Source organism: Perca flavescens, chromosome 8 (assembly GCF_004354835.1).
Source record: "Perca flavescens isolate YP-PL-M2 chromosome 8, PFLA_1.0, whole genome shotgun sequence".
Taxonomy (NCBI): domain Eukaryota; kingdom Metazoa; phylum Chordata; class Actinopteri; order Perciformes; family Percidae; genus Perca; species Perca flavescens.
In genome coordinates this window covers 30,693,088-30,720,968 of record NC_041338.1, presented here as the reverse complement: position 1 = coordinate 30,720,968, position 27,881 = coordinate 30,693,088, and the positions used below count along the sequence as shown (strand labels likewise).

The 27,881-nt window shown below is 39.2% G+C and overlaps 3 protein-coding genes across 3 annotated transcripts; 2 read left to right on the top strand and 1 right to left on the bottom strand.

Annotated features, from left to right (window-relative positions):
- On the top strand, positions 1-11,396 carry LOC114560782 (rhombotin-1). Its single transcript, XM_028586408.1, has 5 exons — positions 1-369; positions 955-1,168; positions 5,235-5,360; positions 5,696-5,804; positions 10,531-11,396. Exons 1-4 carry the CDS (start codon positions 348-350, stop codon positions 5,799-5,801), a joined length of 468 nt encoding a protein of 155 aa, XP_028442209.1. The 5' UTR covers positions 1-347; the 3' UTR covers positions 5,802-5,804; positions 10,531-11,396.
- A 2,763-nt stretch (positions 11,397-14,159) lies between these two features.
- ric3b (RIC3 acetylcholine receptor chaperone b) lies at positions 14,160-20,852 on the top strand. Its single transcript, XM_028585768.1, has 6 exons — positions 14,160-14,364; positions 15,334-15,554; positions 17,208-17,286; positions 17,498-17,591; positions 18,827-18,957; positions 20,109-20,852. The coding sequence occupies exons 1-6, from the start codon at positions 14,244-14,246 to the stop codon at positions 20,600-20,602; spliced, it is 1,140 nt and encodes a 379-aa protein (XP_028441569.1). The 5' UTR covers positions 14,160-14,243; the 3' UTR covers positions 20,603-20,852.
- Positions 20,853-23,591: 2,739 nt separating this feature from the next.
- On the bottom strand, positions 23,592-27,469 carry psma1 (proteasome 20S subunit alpha 1). Its single transcript, XM_028585769.1, has 10 exons — positions 27,359-27,469; positions 26,362-26,406; positions 26,143-26,244; positions 25,723-25,826; positions 25,527-25,615; positions 25,307-25,377; positions 25,044-25,173; positions 24,743-24,822; positions 24,318-24,422; positions 23,592-23,894 (listed from the first exon to the last, which is right to left on the bottom strand). The coding sequence occupies exons 1-10, from the start codon at positions 27,359-27,361 to the stop codon at positions 23,829-23,831; spliced, it is 795 nt and encodes a 264-aa protein (XP_028441570.1). The 5' UTR covers positions 27,362-27,469; the 3' UTR covers positions 23,592-23,828.
- Positions 27,470-27,881: the final 412 nt, after the last annotated feature.

The window sequence follows — 27,881 nt, the reverse complement described above, 5'->3', positions numbered from 1 at the left end:
TCAGTGCAGAGAAGCTCGTCTTTGGGCAACAGCCGCAGCCTGCAGATACAGGAATGCTTTTGCACTGACATCAGCTAAGATAAGGCACACAGCCACTCTTAATTTGAGGACATCTTTCCTGCCGGCAAGGTGATACCCGGGGACGCTGTTTTCATCCATCCGCGGGGCTACTTTTCTTTTTCTTTTTACGAGAAAGCGACTGTTTCTCATGGCTTTCTTCTGGGTAATGAGGAGCGGAGCTGAAGTTTGAGCGAGTGTCAAAGCCCTCTGTGTCTATTATCGCTCTTCGGGCTGTTATCTTGAGGGTGGCATTTCTACTGTTGTTGGATTGTTGTTTTCCAGAAAGGATGGTGCTGGAGAAGGAGGAGAGTAAGTAGCCTAGCCTATTTATGCTCGCCGTTCATTTCCATAATGTTAACTATGACATTATGGAAACAGAAAAAAAGGTTTTGGAGACTGGGAAAGGACTGTGTGTATCTGCAACAAGACATACATTTAAATTAAAGATTGCAGAAAGCAGATGTTCCCCAATTTTCATATCAAACTGCAAAACACTTTTATTAAGATTAATGATGAGTTTGACTCCTCCCTAACAGAAAACAACTGTTGTATCATGTTGGTTGTTGTTGTGTGTTGTAGTTTAGACATGTCCCTAAAACTGACTTTAGCCATTTTGTCTCCATTATTATATTCCCATAGGGGATTACATTTTGCATATAAGGAGACCTATTTTTTTAATTTATATTTTATTTATATCACTATAATTTACTGACATGTATAGTGTCTGTGATATCAACAGTGAATGTATAATGATCAAATGTATTCATAGCATTATAACTCCTGTGATATATCTATCAACCTTATTGGAATATCTCTGAATTATTGATACTATTCTCATGAATTCAGTTCAACCTCATCTGGCTATGTCTTTGTCACTCTCTTGTTTCCTGCCAGGTGTGTCTCTCGTGTCCCTCCAGTCCAGAGAGAAGCCCAGGGGCTGTGCCGGCTGCAACGGGAAGATCCGGGACCGCTTCATGCTGCAGGCTTTGGACAGGTACTGGCACGAGGATTGTCTGAAGTGTGCCTGCTGTGACTGCCGCCTGGGCCGGGTGGGCTCCACCCTCTACACCCGGGCCAACCTCATCCTCTGCCGCAGGGACTACCTGAGGTACATACAGGTGCATCTGGACTGGCTGCATTCTGCAGCTTCAAAACAAATCATCCCAGTAATTATTGCTGTTGCCATCATAGAAGTCAAGTGTAGAGTTTGCAGTTTATTAACAGAATTGAAGTACTGTAAACGATTTAAGAAGCAGATTGTTGTGACTGTAGTAAAAGGGAACAGTCTGATAACGTAGGTTAACAGAGATATTAACTTGAATCTGAGAGCCTCCCGTTGAAAATCCAGCAGAAACTGAATAAGGAAAGTGTGCAGAAATGTAACTTACATGAGGACAGAGGCACAAGTGAGCAGCTCTCAGTTAGCTTTCCAAATGCAGATAACGGTGACTGTGTAAACTCAGATTAAAATACTGCTGAACCTTCAGGCTGGTTCAGTAAAACTTTCAGTGAAACCCTCACAGAAGGTGTGTCATGTTTCTCAAAGATACTAAACAAGTCCAAGCGTGTTTTTAATGAGCTACTTGAGTTTGTTTGGAGTCATCTGCAGGATCTGTGTATTAAAAAGCAAAAATATTACATTCTTCTGTTCTGCTTTGCTCTGGCCAATTTTACTTATTTTTCAATAAACATAGAAAGAAATGAGACAATACAGTAGAGGGTGAAGATGGCACAGAGTATCTAAAGAAACAGAAGATTTCATAATGCAACAATAGGCAAAAATGCCATCCTCTTGAGGATGTTAAGAAATAGTTCAATGCTTTGGGAAATATTTGCCTTCTTGTCAGTTGGATGAGAACATTGATAGCACTTTTATGTCTGTAGCCGGAGCAAGCAGCTGGTTAGCTTAGCTTAGCATAAAGACCGAAAACAGAGGGAAACAGCTAGCCTGGCTCCGTCTCTCTCCATTTTAAGTGGGGTTATGTGTCGGACTGTCTTGGCCGGACTAGTAACTTCCCATAGTGTCTAATCTGAATTGTCATTTTTACACTTTACATTTTCAAACAAACAAGATACATAATGATTAGAAGGTATATACTGTGGTTTCCTTTTATGCTAAACTAAGCTTACTGTCTCCTGGCTCTATAGCTACATATTTAGTTGTATCAGTTTCTTAACATTTGTTAAGAAACAAAAGTAAGTAGGCAACATTACTCCAAGTCATTGAAACACCACACTGAAGTGTATGCTGATACCCGCTATCTGCCATGTAATGGAGGCAGGAGGTTTATAACACTAAACACACTTCAAACCCTCCTTATAAACTCTTCAGATAGAGATAAATGTTTTTAGATCGTCTGAACAGCTCTGTCTGAACCCGACCGCTAGTGTCTGGGAATCACTACACAATGACTTTATGAATTAAGTAGCCTATGTTTTAAATACTCATTTTGGATTTAAACAGCCTTTTGACCATGAATCTTGATGACACCAAACCCCGGCTCAAATGGCTCTTCTCAGAGTTATATAGCCTTCACTTTCTTGCCTGAAATAAGGACGTCTGGTGTCAGGTCAGCAGGAGAACTCCTGATATCTCAGCCACATTGCTGAACTCATGTGTTAGTCTCATGTACAATCCAGCTGGATTTGGTTGGAGCTAAGTCTCTCATTAGCTGCGCTGCACTTAAGAGACTAAAACCCCTTTTGACAGTTAAATTGGCTAGATTGCCTCCTGTTTTCCTCATCATTGCGAGGGTGCAGACCAAAAGCCTTTGAAGAGCAGGATTAAAACCATGTGATTTCTTTTAATTGGACCATTAGTAGAGAATTAGCATTGAGCTCCATAGCCTCGTTAAGGAGGAGGGAAAAAAAAAAACCACCAGGTGCCTGCTCAGGACTCAGGCTCGTTAGATCAGAACATTCGGTTAATTAGGACTCGCTTTTGTTCCCCGTGTTGGTCACTCGTTTGACGACGTTTTTTTCATTTGTCATCCGAAGCTCATGGAGACACATGCTCGCTTCTTTCCTCCCTCCTTTTATTTTTGTTGCGGTTTTCGTTTTCCATAGCAGTTGCTCCCTCCCAAACCTCCTCTTCTATCTGGCCTCTAATGGAATATGGAAATCAGCCGCTTGGGCAACTTATCTTTATGTGTGTCAGGCTCTTAGGGAGCCGTTTGTTCATTCTTTTAGAGGTGAATGAGAGGTGAAGCAATCTGCAGCTGGTCAGCACTGAGTCACTCAGTGTTGAAAAAACAACCCTGGGTTTGTTCTCAGGTAGTTTGAGGACATAGTTCAAATGGTGTCAGATAAATTGTTTCAGAAGATTGACTCTCAAGTTCTTTTGTGTAATGTCCTATGAGGCAAAAAACAGCCATCTGGGACTTAAAATAAGTGACATTTTCATATAAATGTTGACTTTTTCACTTCAGTGAATCCCCCTTTTCCTGCTCTTTATCAGCAGCTGATGTAATGAAACAGTGATCCAAGTTATACCCAGTTTACAGTATGAAAGTTTTTACATTTGATACTCTGTGAAATATCTCACGGTTCACAGCAAGCAAAGCATTTGAACCAGATATACAGAATTGTTAACACTACAAGATGGTACACACAATTTTGCGTAGTTACAAAGGAATGAATAAGAAACACATTGCTAACGTGTAATTAAGGAATCACTAATGATAAGTAGATAGTGAGTTAAGTAATCTAGGACTAAATAGTACGAGAATAATACTCAACTGGTGGCGCACACAAATAGTAAATATATAACCAATAATCAATGAGTAGTTAGTTTGTTTTGCATTGCTCAGTTGCTGATTCATATTCAGAATAGAAAGACACAAACTTGTTAACATTGTTCCTCAAAGTTTGCTCTTGAGTAACGTATCATATTTGATGTATATTGCTACTGTATTCAGTCCATTCCCCTATACCAAAATGATAATGGGTGTTTCAAGACCGTTTTTTTGGGGGGCCTAGTGCTGTGGAGATAGGTCTGGCTATGCAAGACTACTTGTTCTTTGACTCAAAATGTTGTGTTCTGTATTGTAATGTTTTACCAATAAACTTTTGGCTATATATAGTATATATATATATATATATATATATATATATATATATATATATATATATATATATATATATATATATATATATATATATACTGTATATTTATAGCTCCTTGTGCCCAACGGCCCATCACTTTGGTCCAGGCTGAAATATCAACAACTACTGGATGGATTGGCATTACATTTTGTACAGACATTCATGTTCCCCAGATGATGGATCCTTCTGACTTTGGTGAACTTTGGTGACTTTTCCTCTAACGTCACCAAGAGGTTGACATTTCTGGTTTTGAGTGAAATGTCTCCACAACTACTGGATGGATTGCCATGAAATTTGGTCCAAAATGTTATGTTCTCCAAAGCATGAATCCCTAAACTTTTCCTGTGGCGCTCATCTCTCAGGTCAAAAAATTCAACACATTGGTTTATGTTCAAATACCTGCAAACTGGTAAAACTAACATTCCCATCAGCCTCAGATGTACTTTGTCTTTTAGTGCTGATTAGCAAATGTTAGCATGCTAACACGTTGAACTGAGATGGTAAACATTTACATCAGCATGTTAGTAATGCTGTTGTGAGCATGTTAGCATGGCTGTAGACACAAGGCCTTGTTAATTAACTAACATTAGCTTAACTGTATCAGTTAATATTGGATTTCATTTACATTTAACTGACAACAGCGGTTGCTCTGCAGTTTTATTTTGGCTCTAGATTGATGCAGTTATCTCCTGCCATGTGGGAGATATCGTGTTAGAAATGTCTCTTCCTCCTACTCAGAATTATAAGAGGCTGATGGGAATGTTTCCTCCTGCTTGGCTGCTCTTAATTACAATCCATACAATATGATGCAAGTGCGACATTAGTAGCAGCAGCAGCAATAAGCCAGCAATAATCTGTAGGAAATGCAGTGCAGTTGAACACTTTAAAACAATTTATATTTGCAAAAAGTGTGCAACATCTGTGACTCAGACATAGGGTCCTGTTGAACTACTTTTCAGGCTTGTCTTCCCTTTATTTCAGTGTTTTTTTCCCTCTTCAGCTCTTGGCTGACATGTATCTTAAGTGCGTCCAGACTACAGGTCTGCTTGTCGCCCTCTTTCCCTCTGCAGGCTCTTTGGGGTGACGGGGAACTGTGCAGCCTGCAGTAACTTGATCCCTGCCTTTGAGATGGTGATGAGAGCCAGAGACAATGTCTACCATTTAGACTGCTTCGCCTGTCAGCTCTGCCGCCAGAGGTAAGATTAGGGGAGCAATTAGCCAGGGAGATCAAATTCAGTTGACTTATCTGGGCGGTGCACCAGTGAGCTCACCGTTCATTATGAGCATATCACCAATATGCATTGTAATCAGAATGTGATAAAGTTTACTGCACAGTTTAAAACCTCGAAGGGTTAAAACATTTGTATATCACTTGGATAGTTAATCAAGCCAGCAATCATGCAAGATTAATTTTGTGATTATCATAGCAGGGCTGAAAATATGCCTGAAATGCTCCTCTGGGACCTCATGATTCATTTCAGCTCAAGCAAAGAACCAAGACCCAGTTCCATATTTTTATTTCTCTCTGCAGATTTTGCGTGGGAGACAAGTTTTTCCTCAAGAACAACATGATCCTGTGCCAGCTGGACTACGAAGGAGGCCATCTTAATGGCAGCACAGAGAGGCAGCCTCAATAAGAGGTAATATTCTGATGAGGATGAATTACAGTCGCAGGCAGCTGCTCTGACAGTTTGAACTAAAACATGCGCTGCTGAGATATCTGGAAGATATACAAGTGAGCTCACAGAGCTCATCCCAAATGTGACCATATGTAGACATGAGACTTCAAACCAGAGGCTGCTGACATTATCATGCCAAGATATGCTGTGGCATATTATCTTTGAAAAAGTCTGCATCATGTGACATTTAGTATTGACGCATATGTTCCGTTTGGAGGGAAGTTTACAAAAATCTATTGATGACTGATCATTTTAACCACGTTTTTCCGCACAAAATATGCGGGGCTTGCATGATTTCATAATCCCCGCATTTCCATACAAAAAAGTCACATGTATCTTAGCAGAAAGTTGAAAAATGTTGCGTTTACTTCACACAAGAGCAGCCATTTTTCCCTGTTGCCATGGGAACGTTATGAAGTGACATAATTACGCGACGTGAACATCATCGAAAAGCAGGGTGTTGGAGGAATCACTTTTTTTCTCTTTTACATCAAACCACAGTTTTTGCAAGTTCCCGCAATTTCATTGCAAAAATTGCATAAATATCCCGCATATTGCATCGCATTTTTTAAGAAAACGTGCCCCATAATCAAGGATTTTTGCCCGCAACAATCACAAAAAAAAAAATTCTGGAAGGACTGCATAATGAGATTCAGCTTTTAAATCAGCAAGAAATCTTTCTTGTCTACGGTTTAAACTAATCAATGAGCTGTACTCAAAAAATGATTTAAAGCTAAACTAGATGCTAATATAACTTATTTTTTTGGAGATTACTATCGCCGCTCACACCAACTCCATTTCCAGGTGCAGCAGACAGCTGTTATTATTGTTATTATCTTTTTATAAACAAGCTCTGATAAACTGTTGTAAGCAACCAGCTCTGCACCAAACAGTAGACAGACGAAGTTAGCGACTAGCTGGTGAACATAGTGGGGCATTCAAGACTTGGTGGAGATACACAGATGCGGAACACCCAGAAACGCTGACCAATCAGAGCAGACTGGACTTTTCAGGAGGGGGGCTTTAAGAGACAGGGGCTAATACAAAGCGTTTCAGCCATGGGTGAATACAGGTATTCTGACAGGCGGTATGAGAAAAATAACATGTTTTTTGAACATTAGAGCATGTAAACATGTTCTAGTACAAACCCAAACTACAAGTATAATTCTGAAAATGAGCATATTCCCCCTTTTAAGTTTAAGTTTCAAATCAAAATAAATATTAAAAATCATCATAGAGCTTTAAACACACCATCATCCTAAATCATAAAGTTTTTTTCCCACTGAACATGTGTTCATCTGTTGGCTCTGATTGTAGAATAACAGGGAGGACCAAATAAAAATGAGAAGCATAATGTTTTTAATGAATATATTATTATTAATGGGGCAGTTTGGTGAAACACTAACTGGTTGTTTAGATGTTATTTTCACTGAATTCCAACAACAATGAGCTAACACAACTTCAGAAAGGTGACACTGGATGCTCCATCATTGCTGCTGTATTTGGAACATTATTAAAAGTTGTGGATTTCAGCTTGAAAAGCAAAATCCAAATCGTCTTATAAACAGAGAAAACAGGACTTATGCATTTTAGATATTTGGTTGTGCTCTCTCATCCCTTTGATGTCCTTCGAAGCATCATTGGCTGATGTCTGCTTTGGTAAATAAGAGCGTGAAGTATGCAGTTTCTTCTATGGACATTTTTCAAACAGTTGCTTGGTCGGCTTCAATGGCCGATGGGAGAAGTTTGATAGCAAATGCAGCAGACGCCACAAAATCCACAATTATTCAGGTTTTAGGGTTGGCCTTGGTTCAAAAACATGCCATCATTTTGCTTTTTTCGACAGAAATCATTTGAGGACTTGACCAACTCTGTAAAGGATTTATTCAATTTTATTGTTAACTGAGGTGAGAAATGGAGGCATGTTTAAATGTAATTCTCTGTATATTTTGTTTGGAGTGCGTTAAAAATGAAAGTCTACTTTATAGATGTGGCTACAGTGAAGGTTTTCTGGATTCCAGATGCTGTAACTTTTTTTAACTGTTCTCTCAAGACCCAAATAACTTTGTTGATGTTGGATTTTTTATAGATTTATTTAAACTTCTGTCAAAGACTTATAAATGTGACAACTGGACCAATGCTTTTTATATGTGTATTTGCCTTGGTTCCCACCCTTCTAGAATTATATAGTAACTTGTCTGACATGACCTAAGTTAAATGTAGATAAAAAGCTACATAAAATATTAATAAACTCTGATTCTGCATTTATTGATGTATAACTGTATCATTATACTAAATTATATTCTAGTTATTAAAGCTTATTCATTTCAAAAAAAAAAAACTGAAGTAAAAACAGGAAAATGTACTTAAAGGCTCCTTTCATGGAATTTGTTGACTATGAGAAAAATGTATAACCTCGCCTGTGTCATCCTTTAAAAGTTTAAAAACTTGTCAAAAACAGCTTTGATAATTATCCATTAATTTTATTTTCCACTGTCATTAAGTGAAGTCTTTTAACCAACTTCAGTCATGATCGTAATTAATTTCAGAAATTGAATTACTTCTTATATACTAAATGCTAGGGGCAAACATGAAACATGACTTAATCTGGTGTAAAATAGTAAAAACTACAAATTTGAAGCTAGATTGAAAGCCTAAAATAAAATGCAGGATTTTATGCTGGTAAGGTTGTAAGATCAAAAAAAGAATTAATGGGTTTCAATACAGGGACATATTTGTCCCATACTGTGTCTGTATTTTGGCTACACAGTTTATTATAGACTTATTATAGGAGCCGAGGTTGAACTTACAAAATTTGAAGAAAAATAAATCATACCCTTGCCAAACTGTATACCATACCCAAAATGATCGAAAAATGTAAAATAAAAAAGCCAAACATGTCCCTAGTGATGCACAAGTTAATTTCTTGCTTATTTGTAGAAGAGTAGCAGGATTCAGCATGAGTTCTATCGTGGTGCTGACTACGGGTCTCCAGAGAGGACATTTCTGTTGTTTGTAGCAGTTGTGAAGATTAATCTTTTTAATTAATATTTTGCTCTGACTTCCTTGGTCACACTTTTCATTTCTTGTTAACATGGCATTAGAAATAACACAGGCATATTTATACTTCCTAAATAATGCACACAATGTTTGCATTGTAGCACATCATTTAAGGTTTCTCGGGGCCAGTCGAGACTTTCATTCTACTGTGTCGACTTTCATTCAAAATACTAACTTGATTCAATCAGGTAGTCTCATTGAAATCAATAAAATATTTATTTATTTCAGGTTTATTTAACAGGGACAATGCACACTAATAATACATATAGAAAATGTACAGTGTGCCAGAATTAGCCAAAAGGATATTTTACATCTGCTGTCCCTGATAAACTATGTTTTATTATGATAAAAATATGATAAAATAAACATTCATAGTCACCAGCACACAACAACAGGTCTAAAGCCAGACATCCAGCGCTGAAGCAACACAGTTTAATTATTAAAAAACTATCATCAAGAGTCTTAAACAAACTATTTTAAAATCTCCAAGGGGAATGAAAAGTACTGCCTGTAGTTCTGCCAAGATGAATGAGTGAATGAATGGACGAATGAATGATCTTTATTGTCATTGTACTCAGGTCCAATGACATCTCGCAAGGCTTCTCGGTGTAGTTAAAATAAAACAAATAAATAAAAGCAGTAATAAAAGCAGTAATAGCAGCTGTTACGAGAGGAAAGCACCACTTTAAAGTAAATATATAATGATGATCAAAATAAATAAAAGGCACTGGTTAAATTAAATTGACACATTTACAGATTTAAGATTAGTATATATGAGATATGGGGCTACACAGATTTTCCAAATGTTGTAAAATGCAGTTTGCGTTCACATACGGACAGCCAATCTTGGGTTACCATTAAAGTAGTCTGTATCAACGACGTTTCATTTCCGGGATTGTTCAGCCATAAATTCTGTCGAATGGCCTTCTTTTTGGCTAGATGTCCCTCACCTTCTGCGTTCTTTGTGTTGGCATTTTAAACTCCGGTGGATTTCTGAGGACTATGGTTAACTGCTCCTCAGATCTCTGCAGGGTAAATCCAGACAGCTAGCTAGACTATCTGTCCAATCTGAGTTTACTGTTGCACAACTAAAACAACTTTTGAACGTACACCAAAACAAGTTCCTTCCCGATTTTGCAGAGACACCGGTGCTGCGTTCGGCCCTTAGCGCCGCCCGAGACGATTGTGATTGGTTTAAAGAAATGCCAATAAACCAGAGCACGTTTTTCTCCCATCCCGGAATGCTATGTGGACTAACCAGACAATCCTCCGCAGCGCTGTGGAGGAAGCTCTGGCAATGCGAGACTACCATTAAAGTTGCAACTTTCACAACAAGACACTTGGATTTAAAACTCATATTTTGAACATTATTTTGCCTTTGTCTTTGAAATATAATATAAAAGTGTATTCAGTTTGTTTTTCTATTGAAAGCGCCCTTGTAGCAAATCACACAACCATTTCTTCTTAATGCATTCCACAATTTTATTATAAGATAAATAACATTTCTGTTATTTTACCGCAATTAGTAGACACATGAAGCTGATCATATGTTTTTTTGAACCTCTAAAACCACACAGTGACCAGGAGCTGTTTTACATTTTCTTCTTCTTCATTTCTCTTTCTGCAGATCAGAGCATGATGACTGGGAGCCAGTTGGACTATGAAACTCACACCAGCAGAGTCCTTATCGGCTTCCTGTTTCAGACTGAAGCATGTGTGGAAACAACACTGATTTCCATGATTGAACTCTTTATTATAGAGCTGCGTGGGAACTATCCTAAAAACTAACATTTCTGATCAGATGGACCAGAGATGAACCAGGAAGTGATCATGGAAACTACCAGGAGGATGTTTAATGTGGACTGTGATGGCTCTTCATACATTCAACCAATAATTTGAGTCTGTTCACCAAACTTGAAATACTAGATGGATGGAGGGAAGCCAATCAGACCACACATAGCATCAACCAAGTCATCCATCACAGGGAAAAATACTAAGTTGTCTTTTTAAACTTCTCTATGATTGGCAAATTGTTCTGGCAGCCACTGAACTGTCCTTTGTGGTGAACCCCACCCATCTGGCATGTAGGACGCCGCAAAACAAACTGAAACATATTCGCAAATACTGTTTGAATACAGTTCAACATCTGATGAGAATCAACTGCTTCTCCTTCATCCCACCGAAGACCCGGCTGAACTGAGCGATGCTTCAAACCCACAACAGTTTTGTTTTCACTCTGATCTCAAGCTGTTGTTTTTTTTCTCGACTAATTAAACTGAATTTTAATTTCAGTTTGTGTGCTCATTATTTATGTACTGCGATGACTCATAATCAATGTGAGTACGCATCAGACACCAGTGAGAGGATGTTAAAGAGACATTTCATGAGATATAAAAAAAAAAAAAAAAAAAAAAAGACTCTGCTTGCAATAATAATGTGTCTTGTTTTCCATCATCAACAACAACAAAAGTTCAATAAACTGCTTAGAATTCAGTAGTGGACTGTATCATTAACATTTACTCAAGTACTGTAGTTTAGTACACATTTAAATGTTACGTCTGTATTTTTTTTTTACTTTCTACTTCTACTCCATGACATCTCAAAGGGAAACATTGGATATTTTCTTCCACTACATTTATCTGACAACTTTACAGATTCATATTTTTGCACACAAAACATGAAGAGCTCATAAGATGATATGATGTTTTGTTATATATTGCCAAACAGTATAGTCCATAATCCATAATGAAAATAATTATAAGTTGCAGTCCTTTTGAAAATAGTTTTTAATTAATTCCACCTAAACCAGCTACAACAGTAAAATCCTGCTTTTACATTAATTCATGTGTAATAATAATCTAATGATTTAATATATAATAGTTTAAAGCGCCCATATTATGCTCATTTTCAGGTTCATAACTGTATTTTAAGGTTGTACCAGAATAGGTTTACATGGTTTAATTTTCAAAAAACACCATATTTTTGTTGTACTGCACAGCTCTCTCTCACTGCTGCAGATCCTCTTTTCACCTGGTTTCTGTTTTAGCTACAGAGTGAGACCTCTTTTCATCTTCTTCTTCTGTACTATCTTTGATTGCACTCGCACATGCGCAGTAGCTCAGATGTAGATCATGTCAGCTAGCTTACTTTAGAGACAGTAAAAGAAAGCCTGTTTCTCCAACTGTGGGAATAACAATTACCCGTAATATTTTCAAGTATTGATGCCTCATGCACATTTATTCACTCCATATCATCCACATTATCATGAAGATTAAATCCAGCAGTTTTATTTAAATGTCCCATGGCATGAAAATTTCACTTTATGAGGGTTTTTTTTAAACATTAATATGCTTTCCCCCAGACTGCCTATGGTCCCCCAGTGGTTAATGCCGATAGGTGTAAACCGAGCCCTGGGTATCCTGCTCTGCCTTTGAGAAAATGAAAGCTCAGATGGGCCGATCTGGAATCTTCTCCTTATGAGGTCATAAGGAGCAAGGTTACCTCCCCTTTCTCTGCTTTGCTGCCCGGAGAATTTGGCCCACCCATGAGAGAGAGAGAGACATCATGGCTTTCAAACGAGCAAAGTGGCAGTTGGTCAAGGCCACACCTCCACTCTCCACCTTGCCCCCTCTCTTCTCCTCAATAGCATTTTACAGCTACAGACACAGAAATGGCACATCCTAAGGAAAGCTCATTGTGGGACTGGCTCTAATGGCTGTAATTCTGCACCAAGGCTGAATTTCGGGAAAGAGACTTCAGATACAGTATTAGGAGACCACTAAGGTCTATATAAAAGAGACTTCAGATACAGTATTAGGGGACCACTGAGGTCTATATAAAAGCATCCAAAGAGCACCATGTCATTGGATCTTTAATAATAATAACAATAATAATAATAATAATAATAATAATCATAATCCAAAGCAAAATTCCTCGTGTCCTCATACCTGGGAAATAAAGCTGATTCTGATTCTGATAATAATAATAATAATAATAATAATAATAATAATAATAATACATTGAATTTGTATAGCGCTTTTCAAGGACTCAAAGTCACTTTTCGGGGCTTGTACTGAGCGATAATTGTTCCATAAACACCTTGTAAAATCCAACTCCAATCTTAAATAAAATCGTTGTCTTCATATTTCGGCGCTCTCTCACCGTCACATTACGGAGCACTGGAGGAGGAGATGGCCCGACTGCATGGAATACATAGGATAGCATCAAATACACTAGCATTAGATAACTGTAGAACACAGTGCAAATAACTAAATATCTGTCTTTAGAACTGTGCATATATCATCAAATGTCAAAAATCTGGAAATAGAGCCGTTAAGCTCTCGCGCAATCGTTACACTGAGGCCTCATTATCGGCCCGAACTTTAATACTGTTCGTGACAAAACCTGCATGAAGAAAAGTGTGTTTGCCTATTAGACTTCCGTCTTCAAATTGTATCTCGGAGTGGGGGATTCCACTAGTTGATTCTGTGATTTTGGCAAGGTGTCTACGATCACAAATGGTTGTAAACGGGGTGACCCCCGTGCGTAATGCTGCATGATGGCACTGCTGGCACTGCAGGTGTACTACGCCAATGGAAGAATCAGGAGAGAGAGAGGCTTCAGGGACCACGACATGACTGGTTAATATGCCGATTTAAATTCCCTAAAGCTGTGCTCTTGGATCTATGTACTGAATTGGATCCAGTAGAGAGGGCAACAGTGCCATCATGCAGCATTACGCACGCGGGTCACCGCAGTATTTAATTGCCAAAATCACAGCTACCCTGTATTTAATGGAGTCGGGCCATCTCCTCCTCCTGCGCTCCGTAGCTGACAATGTGACGGTGAGACAGCGCCGATTAAATATTAAGAACGAATTTTGATTTAAAATTTGATTGATTGATTGAAGTGTTTGTGGAACAATTATCACTCAAAAGCGCAAATAACACTGCTGGATTTAATCTTCATGACAACGTGGATGATATGGAGTGAAGAAATGTGCGTGAGGCATCAATACTTGATTATATTAAGAGTAATCGTTATTCCCACATTTACTTTCTGCAGTCTGACATCAGTTCACCGCCTCAGCACGGCTCTGGTAAAGGCTAGCCCTTTATATAAAGGGCGCCAGTAAAGGCTAAAGGGTACTAATAAAGGCGGTCTTTTGGCGCCACCCAGTGGTGAAACACAGTCGTTACAGCCGCAGTGCACTTCCGGTCCTCAAGGCAACAAGGAAGTGTAACCAATAAATGAGAAACGACATCTTCTCCGTTTCCTCACCGCAAACCCGTTAGATAATATCACTTTTCTCCACAGGAAGGTGGCCGTTCACCTGTCGGTATGGCGATGTCCACGTTTCAGAAGGTGACCCTCGCGACGTGTCTCGTGCTGTGCGTCGCTCTGCTGCTGCCCAAAATGCTGTTATCCCGCGGGAAGAAGGATGCTGCTGAGCGGCCGGAGGGTGCGTCACCTTTTCACGGTTTCTCTCCATCGTTAGCTCGGTCAATTGGTGGTGGCTTTTCACATGGAGGATTTAATCTTAGAATGTATTCGATTTTAAGGATGGGATATAAAGTGTATTTTATTTATTATTCACCGGTGTATCATCGTCCTTCCAGTTACATTTTCCTCCCTGAAGAGGGCGCCACATACCCCTGTTTTAATATTCATGTTAATAAAAATGCAAGATAAATAAAATACACTCAGTTGCCAGTTTATTAGGTACACCCAGCTAAAAGGAATGCAGTGAGTCATGCAATAAATCCGACCTTCATGGAGGATATGGTGTTTAGTTTTTGTTGAAATTGTTTTAGAAAGGTGTTGATTCACGGTCATTTTGGCTGCAGTTTGTGGTGCTGCTTAACCGTATTTCATTATATTATTGTATGACTCCCTATTTACAACATTATAACCTCCATGAAGGTACGGTATATTGGACAACTGCATTAGTTTACCTGGGTGTAGGCCTACCTAATAAACTGGCAATTGATGTAAATAAATATCTAAACTAACACACTCTACCTTTATTGCTAAAAATGAGGCAGAAAAAATGTAACCTTCACATAAAGCAGAAAGTAAGATTTATTGCAGGACTGTTGTATTAGACAGCATTATACAGAGACTTGAAATAAAAGACATGTTGATATATCAATATGCAGTTTTTAGTTTTCTATTGAAAGCAGAAATAAATCAGTCCACTTAGACTCTGTTTTAAGGCATGGGGCCTTTGAACAACTCTGCACACCCAAAACAATCATTTGTCTATATAATAATTCATATACACAGTTATTGTTCCTGTAGTGTAGATTCAGTTGACTTCAGATTGTGCTGTACTCTATTTATTTATGTTGTGAATCAGTCATGTTTTCCCCAACAGACTTCCAGGTGAATCTCCTCTTCCTGACCTGTCTTCCTCCTCTTGCATGCTCAGGTCGCTTCCCTCCATTGATGCGCAGCCAGGCGGCCCCGGAGGGTCGAGGCCAGAAGGCCGCAGGCTCCGGCTTCTCCAGAGCCCACAACTCCGAGGCCATAGCCAGGGCCAAGGGAGCAGGAACGGGGGCAGGAACCGGGGGGAAATCCAACCTGGCAGGACAGATCATCCCCGTGTACGGTTTCGGGATCTTACTCTACATCCTCTACATACTGTTTAAGGTGAAACACTGGAGACGTAACACAACTTCTGAATGATGAACTGTATAGAGATAGTAGAAAAACTCTAAAAGAAAAAAAAAAAGTTTTATTCCACAGTGCATAAATATTCCTGGAGATGTAGAAGAAATAGTTTGACATTTTGGTAAATGTCTGTCACACTTAGTTTTTTGTATGGATTAAACAAATGAGATATACCGCATTTCTTAGTGATCTTTGCTATTAGACAGATTTTTTTAACTAGTGGTAGAATTAATTTACAGTTTCAGAGTGGTATCGATCTCTCCGCAGGAAAGTGACTTTGTGTAGTGTATTTCCCCAAATGACTTTTTCTTAGTAATAAAACAAAAAAATAACAACTACAGTTTGGGTGTCAGTATTGACGCTAGTATAGACACATTTTAAAAGATATCTAGCCCCGACTACCAGTAAAAGTTTTAGTATGAAAGTATTTTTAATTGCAGCAAAATGAAACCATAAAGAAAAAAACCCATTTTACTTAAAGTGCTCATATTATGCTTTTTGGATTTTTCCCTTTCCTTTATTGTGTTATATATCTTTTTTTGTGCATGTAATAGGTTTACAAAGTGAAAAAGCCCAAAGTCCACCCCAAAGGGACTTACCATCTCCAACAGAAAACACTGTTCACAAACTGCTCCAAACAGCTGTATTTCAGTCCAGCCTTTACTTCAGAGACAAACGTGGGTCACTTTGTAACACACGTTATAATGCTCGCCTGGGTGCTAGCGTAGCACGCCCTCATACCCTGCAACTGACTAGCTAGTAGTCCTTACCTAGCTACTGCGCATGTGCGACTTAGCCTCGTGAGACTGTCCTGATTTCGTGAGCTCCAGTTTTCCACTTGCAGATCAGTCTGGCATCTTGAGATAGAGAAAATTTGGAGCCATTCGCCAAACGACCGACCAATCAGCGTTGGTTTTAAGGCGGGTTTAGGTGTGATGCAACGAGAAGCGACTGTTAGTCTAAACAACATGGCAGCTTCCACGGATGAGATGAGCGCAGCTATCGCGCAAGTTTTATCCAAATTAGAAAGTATTCCTTCATTGAAAGAAGAGCAAAAAAACGGCACTGAAGGCTTTTCTCTCCCGACTGGTTTCGGCAAGAGTTTGATCTGATTGGTTGATTTGGCCCGTCTATCGCCAACATAGGTGGTGATAGACAGATGGTTTATCCAATCAGCTAACCAGTATTTTCGCCCCTTCCCAAAAGTTCTCCAACGGAAAGTTCCCAGATGGATATGCTGAGCAAATGCTAAGCGATCTATCTGGTGAAGTCAGGTTATGTGCGACTCCCAACAAAGATGGTACAGAAGTGAGATGTCTCACTCTGTAGCTAAAACAGAGAGCTCAACACACAGGGTGAAAAGAGGAGCTGCAGCAGTGTGCAGTACGACAAAAAGGTGTTTTTTGAACATTAAACCATGTAAACCTATTCTGGTACAACCTCTAAATACAATTATGAACCTGAAAATGAGCATCATATGAGCACTTTAACAAAGGAATAATACTGTTTGGCAGAAAGAAAAACAACAGTCTGTGTGCAAGTGGTTTAAATACAAACCGACTGTGGGATTTACTGTGGTAACTGTGTTAGAGTGTGTTCACCTTGTTACTCTGTCTATTGTCTCCCCGTTAGATCACATCTAAGGGCAACAACAAGCCAGCCGAGAGCAGGTTTCCTTCGGTTCGGTCAGAGAACAAGAAGAGAAAGATCAGTGAGTACCATTATTCAACGTTGATCATACTCATTCTTTTAGCTTTTAGCTTACTTCCAAGTCATTTCTTTAAAAAAAAAAAACAGCATTGCACTTTCAGTTTTTGAGGACACTAAGCTTGTTTCTCCAGTGTTTGAATGCACTTCTTGTCCTTGATTCTTCCTTAAAGCATCTTTCCTTTCATTTCTCTTGTCCCTGTGTCGCCCTCCAGCTGACTTTGAGTTGGCTCAGCTGCAGGACAAACTGAGGGAAACTGAGTTGGTGATGGAGAATATTGTTTCCAACGCCCACCACAGTCCTGGCAGGTGGGTGTGTGCCTTTACTGAGGAATCCTTTTTTCCCCTCCGCCTCCTTCTTATCTTCCTCCTGACAGGAATTACTTGTTTGATTGAGCACATTTGTTTTATTTGTTAATTTAATTGCATGTGTGCAATAATCTCTCCCACAGCAAAGAACGTGACCCTCCCATAAAGTATGAACGCAGAGATCATTTCCTTTCTGCAATGTGTTCTCTCCTTTGTATATGATTATTACTTATTACTGGGTGTGGTTTCGTATTACACACTTTCATGTGTTATTCTCAATTACTGGGAAAAATCTTATTAGTTAAAAGTTTGAAAAGTTTATTACTTGGTATTAAATTATATAATTAAAAAGTATATAAAAGTATTATAGTTACTCCGGTAGGATGTGATAAGGACGTGTGAGAGTATTAATTCCATTGAAATCATCTTTGAAATCTGTTCTATTTTAACATTACCCTCACAAAAATTGAGTTGTTGTGTGAAAATAGCATTCTTTAAAACATGTAAGAGAAAATTCCAACTGATCATTGCCCAAACCTCCAAAAATGTCCAAAATATTACATTCAAAAAATGAAGCACAGTGGCCGGTTAGCTCAGTTGGTAGAGTGGGCGCACATATGTAGAGGAGGTCTTCCCCCCTCTCTCTCCCCTTTCATATCTCAGCTTTCCTATCCAATAAAGGCAGAAATGCCCCAAAATAATGTTAAAAATTAAAAGAAATTAAAAAAAAAAGTTCTGGCAGAAATTTTCAAATTAGGCACACCATCAACTGATCAGTATATTAGTATAGTAAAAAGTTGTACGGTTAATTCATTTCATTCATTTTTCATTTATTTTTTTATTTAAAAAAATTATATATATATATATATGATGTGTGTGTGTGTGTAAAGTTGTTCCGTCTGATACCGTAACTACTGAGGTGGTTTTAACCCGGAGTGACCTGGCTGACGCGCTGATGTTAACATGCTGTGTAGCGTTCAAGAATCGTCTGACGATGTTGCATTGCAGAATAACTGTATGTTTATTTGGTTAACCGGGCAGCATGAAATGTCCATTATTTCATGTTTTCAGCGATAAATCCATAAACAATTACACAACTTCAGAACAAAGGCTATCGCGCCAATGCACTCCAGCTTCACAGCATTCGGTGTCACAGCGTTAGCGGTCAAAAAAATGATTCAAGTTTAGGAGTGGAAGATAGTTACGGTCTGTTTGGTTTTCGCTCTGTGTTGCAGGGTGAAGGGGGTGACGGCGGATCAGGAGGAGAGTCTCCTGCAGCAGCTGACTGAGATCACCCGGGTGATGCAGGAGGGCCAGCTGATGGACAGCATGGCACCAGAGAAGAAGACCCAGGAGGACTGGGAAGGTACATGAACACTGCATGCTCACAGTGGCCATTTTATACATGTAATGAAGCAGGAACAAAAACAAAGAATTTGTACAATTTGTTTTAAAATATTTTTATATCACCCCCTCAGAGGATCATGCGAGACATTTAGTTTGAGCCCATTAACATAAAACTCGTGTAAGTTCTTAAAATAATGTACCACCTGCTAACCAAGGGACTAGTAATGGTTTGTTTGGGGACAGTTGTTTGGTGAAGTTGTGAGCAGGAACAGGTTTGTTTTTTTTTAGCACTTAAACACATCAAAAATGAATGGTACATTCAAGTGCTGTCCTATAATAGTAATGACCAAATTCAGATTGTCGTTTTCACATATTTGTGAAATTGATTTGTTAATGCAGCAAACACTCAAATAGTTATTTCCAACGTTCCCTAAACATTTCAACAGGGAAGACATCTCAAGCTCGATGGTGTTTTAAGCCCCCAACGTCTCCTTTCAGGTAGCGCTACGAACGTTGACTTCAAGGCACCTAACCCTAACCATAACCATTGCCTAATCCTAGTGCCTTCCAGGCAGCGCTGCCTAGAAGGAGACGTTGGGGGCTTAAAACACCGAAAAAACACATAACTTACTTTTGCTTTTTTCTTTACATTTTTACATTCATACAAGATAGACAAACAGAAAAGGAAGCCAACAAACAAGCAAAAACAGCTTGCTACTCTTTGTAATGATTTACCTTTCTTAACCTTCTTTCAAAGTCTCTTTGCAAATATACTCTGTTTCTGTATTTGTATGAAATGAAACCAGTGGCTTCCTGGATGACAGGAAATCAGTCTAAAATCATAAAGTGCACATGATTTGTTAGAGGGCCAAGAACAAATGTTCTGAGGTGTACCCAAAACCAGAGACTTTTGGTATTACAAGTTCTAGTCACATAGTGCGTAGTTTCTGTCGCCCCCATGAGGAATTCTAAGTAATGACAACAAAAGTGTTGGCGCGTCCACATGATGCAAGCCTGTAGCGGAGTAGAAGTAGAACGTGGAAGGAAAAAAAAAAGAAGACACAAGTAAAGTACAAGTACCTCAAATTTGTATTTAAGGACAGTACTTGAGTAATTGTTCTTAGTTACATTCCACCACTGCAAATTACGACTTATTAAATGTGTCTAAAGTTGCTGCAGATGATCCTGAGGAGCCTCAGCAGCAGCAGTGGGAACATTCCCGCTGCTGCTGTCAGCACAGTCAGCAAGACCCCAGTCCCCAGACGAAGACAGAGACGGAGACGGAGGCTGAGAGGACACACGCCGAGGGAGCCCACCCGGAGAACCTTTCTGAGGACGTGACAGGTGGAGGAGAGGCCGCGCAGGGAGTAGAGGGTCTGAACAAAGAGAGAGGATCTGATTTGACAGCAGCAAGTGAAGAGGATGCGGGGCCAGAGAGCGTAAACGAGAGGGCGGACCAACACAAGGAGGGAGGGTTTCAAATGGATCTGGGCGTCCCGGAGGACGACCTGGCTGGAGTCCTGAAGGAGCTGCAGCTCACACTGGAGATGACGTCCATGATGGAGCAGGAGAAGGTGGAGGACCTGACCAGGACGACGGAGACTTCCTGCAGCGTCGTCAGACGCAGGAACAAGAGGAGGAGAGCCAAGAAAGCCTCACACTAACTCCCGACGCGACGCCACGTGAACTTAAGCCTGGGCTCTGTGTTTTTTTTTTTTTTTTTTTGAGGACAGCTTCTTCTTTTAAATCGGTTCTCAGCAGGCGGGTTGTTTTCGCCTGCCTCGTTTACTTGAATAATAATAATAAGCGAGAAAATGTGTGTACTGGGCAGTTTTATATCAGCTTCATCCACTGGCTAGAAAAGGAACCAGTATAGTTTATAGTCTTATCCTTTGTGTTGTCTTCCCGTCAAACTTGAAAAAAAAACACTTTTTTCCCCGTTTTTGACGCCTTTTTTCCACCATTTGTTTTTGCTTTTTCCAACATTTTAAATTGTTAAATTTTTCTTCTACACATTTTCAGCGCTTATTTCTACGTCCCATGTTTTCTGATATAAAACAAAAATTGAAAACAGGTCAATGTGACCTGAAGTCAACACAAGGGTTAAAACAGTATTGACACTTAAATATTTCTAAAGAAAAAACAGGGGCCTCATTTATAAAACGCTCAATATCTAATACAATAACACCAGTATTACCATTCTTGTTATACATTCATGAAGTGTTTGTTTAACATTAAGATGTTTCCAGGTCAAGATCTGATGTCAAACGGATGGACACCCTGGTAAACACAGTATTTCATTCTGTTACGGGAGTGTTATTTATCATATTTCATCTATCCTTGTATCCAGCCTCTTTTCCCGTGACGTTATTTACAAGTACTTGAATTAGAGGTGGTTTTTCAAAATGTATTACCAGCACACACACAACAGAATCAAGCCCCTTCAAAACACACTTGTTCTGTGAATGAATACATTTCAAAAACATCAGAAAGAAGTAATTTTCAAACAAAGGAAAACACTAATGACATTACTTGCATCAATTTAATATACTGGGGCGATTGTGCCTTTTCTCACCTGTCACAATAAGTCCAAGATGCACATTTTTAAACCCTGAATTCCATTCATCACCCTAAGTGTGAGAAGCAACAATTCATGCACTGTACTAACTTAAAGCAAAGGGGACATACATAGTTCCCGCTTTGTCTTCCTATCAGCGTTTGGGGAGAAATCTTGTCTTCTGTACCGATAAGATTTTAACAAACCTGTTGTCTTAGGTTTTAAATTATTTAAAGATTTTTACTTTTATACAACCCCAAATCAGAAAAAGTTGGGACAGTATGGAAAACACATAAAAAAAGAAAGTAGTGATTTCTAAAAACGTACTTTGACTTGTATTTCATTGCAGACAATACAACCGCACATCATTTAATGTGTTCCTCATGATTTGTATTGTTTTATTTTTCAAAAGCAAAATTTCTATTTTGGTTCTTGCAACACATTTCAAAAAAAGTTGGAACAGTAAAGAATTTACCACTTTGTAACGTTGCCATTCCTTTTCACAACACTTAAAAAGATGTTTAGGGACTGAAGACACCAAGTGATGAAGTGTTTCAGGTGTAATTTTGTCCCATTCTTGCTGCAAACAAGTCTTAAGGTGGGCAACAGTACGGGGTCTTCGTTATCGCATTTTGCGCTTCAAAATGCGCCACACATTCTCTATTGGAGACAGGTCGGGACTGCAGGCAGGCCAGTCAAGTACCCGTATCCTCTTCCTCCGCAGCCAGGACTTTGTAATGTGTGCAGAATGTGGTTTTTGCATTATCTTGTTGAAATATGCATGGACGTCCCTGGAAAAGATGTCTTCTTGAAGGCAGCATATTGTGCTCCAAAATCTCCATGTACTTTTCAGCATTAATGGTGCCATCACAGAAGTGCAAGTTACCTTTGCCAAGGGCACTGACACAACCCCATACCATGACAGACCCCGGCTTTTGGACTTGTTGCTGGTAATAGTCTGGATGATCCTTTCCTTCTTTGGTCCGGAGCACACGGCCTCCATTTCTCCCAAAAAATACCTGAAATACTAATTCATCTGACCACAGTACACGTTTCCACTGTGTGATGGTCCATCCCAGATGCCTCCGAGCCCAGAGAAGTCGACGGCGCTTCTGGACACTGTTAACGTAGGGCTTCCTTTTGGCACAGTACAGTTTTAACTGGCATTTGTGGATGTAACTACGTATTGTGGTACTTGACAAAGGTTTGCCAAAGTGGTCCTGAGCCCATGTGGTGATATCGCTGATAGATGAATGACGATTCCTGATGCAGTGCCGCCTGAGGGATCGGAGATCACGGTTGTTCAGCTTAGGCTTGCACCCTTGTCCTTTACGCACTGAAATTCCTCCACATTCCTTGAATCTTTTAATTATATTATGCACTGTTGAAGGTGAAATAAGCAAATGTCTTCCTATCTTTCTTTGAGAACATTGTTTTTAAACATTTCAATAATTTTCTCACGTATTTGTTGGCAAACTGGCGATCCTCGGCCCATCTATGCTCCTAAAGGACTAGACCTTACTTGGATGCTGCTTTTGTACCAAATCATAATTACAATCACCTGTTGACATCACCTGTTTCAGATCACATCATTATTTAACCAATTTACCTGATTACTAGCCCTAAATTGCTCCTGTCCCAACCTTTTTTGGAATGTGTTGCAAGTCTGAATGACAGGAAAGGATGTATATTTACAAATGAAATTAAGTTGACCAGACAAAATATGAAATATTTGGTGTTCACATTGTCTGCAATGAAATACAAGTCAAAGTACATTTAGAAATCACTACTTTCTTTTTTTATTTGTGTTTTCCATACTGTCCCAACTTTTTCTGATTTGGAGTTGTAAAATGAATTTATTCACTGTTTAGAATGGCACATAATAGTGATAGGATAACTTCAATAAAATGTTCTATGTTACTCCTCAAGGCTTTGTTTTATTTTTACTCTACATTGTAACGAGATCAATACTGTAAAAACGCTGTGGCTCAGACTCTTGAAACTCTCACTGTTTGTTGCCTGCAATGTTGCTCATCTAGATATAAAAAAAGTGTGTGTGTAATAAGTAGGCAACTAATGTAATAAAGAGCTGCAGCACAATTCAAAAAAAGAGTTTATTACTTTTATAATGGTACACTTTACTCATACAAAAGCAACATCAAATTGGTTGATGTTAGCAGAATATTTTGCATTGACAGTTTAGAGAGCACATCATAACTACAACTTCTCCTCTCTAAGATTTACTGTGGCGAGTTGCAGTTAGCCTGGTGTCCGGTTGGTCTGGGTTGGTACCCGCCCCCTCGGATAACAGGAAGTAAACCGACAGGGCCGCCTCAGTGCTCCATTGGCTCAGCAGCTACCTCTCCCGCAGCGGCGGGCTCATCTGCAGGCTGGGCAACCTGACGCACAAACAAGTGTGGTTTAGCACACAAACATCAGGGTCTGCCTAACACTGAAAACAATATTTAATGTAAAGGATCAAAAGACAGAAAATATGATGTGTTAAATAGATGCATCTCTAAATGTCACTTTCATTCCCTTAAGCTAAATTTAAATCTCACTTTTTCACACAAAAACATTTGCCTTGACCCCAAGTGTGAATATATTTTAACAGTATGCCGCCGGTTAATTATCAAAAAGGGACGACTAAAGAGCTGGAATTACATCTTACTAGGTGTCGATTGTCTAATGTGGCCCAAATGCAACATAACCAACCGTGTTTAGAAAATGCAAATACAACTAAAATATAACATTTGTTCCTTAAATTAAACCAAACATGAGTTTGAACTGGACTTGATAAATCCTTGCCCCCTTTACAGTACCTTTCTCTGTGGCCTCTCCTCCAGTCCCTCCAGGAACGGGGCAACGTCATCATCGTCATAAATGACAAACTCCATGTCCTTCCCCACAATGCCAATGGAAACATTCTGAAAGAATGAGAAATATACCTAAGAAATGGCCTGTATACTAGACCACAACATCCTCAATGCCAAATTGGGTTGTTGAATCTGAAGTTACTGAATCCTGTCATAATATTTACAATCCAATTAGCTTTGGATTCATATTTATCCTACAAGCCTAGTTCAATGCTCTGGCATTTGGTACACATCTTTGTTTTGGTGGACAGACACAAAGGGTTTTTCACAGGCAGGACAAGTGCATGTCTCATTTAGGACACAGATGAAGACAGAGATGATTGATTTCTTGTGTGCTGGGATTTGAAACAGAGTGATCAGTGTTGGCGTACCTTGGTAGTGAGGTCCTGCTCGGCGGGGAGGGTTTCTCTGAGAGCACGGAGGCCATGCTGGACCAGATCGTTCAGGTTACCTAAAAACAAAACACCGTTTGAATTCAAGTATTTCCTCTTGTCACTCAGCAAGTGGAAGCCAAAGTTTGGCACTGTGACTATCCAGGTTTGAATAATGAAGTTGCTAAATGTGAAAAAAACAGATGAGTCAACATTTAAAGACTTTCAAAACACGAGGAATCCATGAAAAGCTGACCAAAAATATGAGGGAACAAGGCTAGTGAAATAAATGTTCTCTTACAGTCGGAGAACTTTTCCATGAATCTCTCCAGGTAGGTGCGTGCAGACTGAGAGCGCGCGCCGATGGACATGGCTTTGCAGTCAAAGTAGTTGGCTGACGGGCAGGTCTGGAAGATGTGAGGTCCCATGTCCTGGAAGACGCAACAAGAGCCATGGTTACATTTTAAGTTATAACATTTGTACAACCTTTATTCTTTCATAGGGGAAAAATAAAAAATAAATAATAAATAAGTAGTAGATAGATATTTGAGTAAGCAAACTTACATCATAGCCAGCAATGAGGAGTCCAACACCATAGGGCCTCCTTCCATACCTCTGTGTTGGGATTTGGGTTTCTAAAGGTTCAGTTAAGGATCACTGTTGCCATTCACAATTATTTACTTCACAGGGTATTCACACAAGGGAAACTGGCCAACAGAACCACTGAGATTGCGATATATAAAAAAATTTAATAAAAAACACATTTTTACAGTAGTGAGGATACTGCTGCCAATAAGAGAGACAAGACGTGACGCGGGGAGGGGTCTGTCGAAGACAAATCTTGAGTCCAAGCACTCCTGACGCATGAAGTTACTGTGGAAGAGAGGGCGTTAGTATCATTTCGATTAATGAGATTTTGTTGATTCACAGGTTCACTGAAAAGCTCTATTCAAACCATAAAAAAGGCAGCTGTGACGTACCAAAGCAGTCTGGCATCAGCAGTCAGTCCAGCAATGGAGATGCCGATGTGGTTGTCGACATGGAGGATCTTCTTCTGGTGGGCAGCTAGTTCAGACTGGGCTCTCTACAGAGACACGAAAAACAAGACAAACAATCACGCACAACCTGATACTTGTCCTTTGGCTTTTTATTAATAATCTGCTACATGCTTTGTTGTGTCTTTATGTGTTATAATACATTAAATGTTCCATTAAAATGGCAGATATCATAAATGTCTTCCATGGTTTGCTGTGTTTCCAAATAAATAAGGGCAACACTTGACATAGGAATGAATATTTGCTCGAAATGTTATTAAATGTAATAACGGAAAGACATTTAGTGTAATCTACAAAGTTTTGGCAAGCCGAAATTGTGACAGAAAAGACATTGAATGACTGTACCTTTAAAGCAACCAGGACTGCGTGAGTTTTGGATTTGAGTCCTACAGTTGCAGAGCCTTGCTTCACTGCCTCCATTGCATACTCGATCTGATGAATACGGCCCTGGACCAACATGAAGAGGAATCATTTTATTTACATATTGTGCTTTGGCAACGTCAGTGATACATAAGACATTTACTTTCTTTGAGAAGTCAGAGGTTAAAGCAAACAGCGACTTACCTGTGGGCTCCATACTGTCACGTCGTTGTCGTACTGATTGCGGAACTAAAGATAAAAAACAAGCCATCATTTGAAAGTGACACTTTAAAACGATCATATAATACACACAAGAGTGGAGCTTACATAGTTGCCTTGCATTATCCGCGGTTTTTCCTCAGTTACAGACTATTTCTCACGGAGTCCAAGTTAACGACTACACAATGCTACGTGTCTGTCTACAGCCTGGACTATTCTAGACTCAGGCTTTAAGTTACAAACATGACTGAATAATTGATAAGTCCAGCTTTGTGTGCAGCCATTTAACAAATAGAACCATGCAACCGAATACGATCATAACCAGTTTTGTTAACAGAGCTGGGTAACCTTAACGTCACCACTTTAACTTAGTCCTGCAGAGAGCTGGCTCACATTAGCTGGATAAAATGCCGAAAGTACGAACGTTTGTTAAATTACTACGGTGACCAGTGACTACGGGTTAGGCTATATGTGGTGACTTCGCAAAATACGTTATTAGTTTGAAGCCAAAGGCCGGTGAGCTGAGGGAAAACGAAAGTAAAAGGCATGATACTTCATTTTGATGCTAACTCAGCCTCTACTGGCTAACGTCTGCTAGCTTCGTTGCGTTAGCATGCTAGCCATCTAAACAGCACATCTGCAACGCAAGTACGTTATCAGGGCGCTGAATGTATTGATCGGGTTATGTATAGACATTGTTTAATGTGATGTGATACGAGAAATATTAGTCGTGAACAGTTTCTTTGGACACACGTCACTTAGCCGGCATCAATGCAGCTAACATTAGCAGTTAGTGTTTTGCTTACTCACAGTGCAGTCAAAAGTTAGCTAGCTAGCTAACGTTAGCTTGGTGTGCGTAAATTAACCCCTTTTCTAGGTTTCTTAGTAAATTACATAAACAAGTTGTGTGATTTATTTACAGTTTATACATTATATGTAATGTTAAATTGATGAACGTGTTTCAAATAGCATTCATATTTACCATCTCTGCTTTTAGAAGTGTCTCCTCCGCCTGTGCTATGATCCGAATTTGATTTATTTCCCTGGACGTCGCGTCAGGAAAAACAGCAGAGCCCCGATTTCAAATCAGTGATCGATTGAGTAAAGTTGTGGCTGTCAGTGACAGTGGCCTATGGTTGTGACTGGCTGCAAACCAAAAATACAGCTATCACGATATTTTATTATTTCATCCTATAAATAAAAAATAATAATCAAAACGATTAAATCTATCAATAAAGAAGACAAAAAACGCAATTAAGCATTTATACAACACAATTAGTCTAACAGTTAGGCCATTTTATTTTTATTTTTATTTAAATACGATCACCATGCATACACAACAATTATTTTACATTTTATACGGTATGCAATTATTTAGTTATTTAATAATAAATAAAGATAGGATTTTGCAGTCAATGGTTTTATCATTTGTATAAAACTGACGACAAAATGGAAAAAGGTTTATTATTTTTTAGCAGTACAAGTGCTCTATGTACATAATTGGG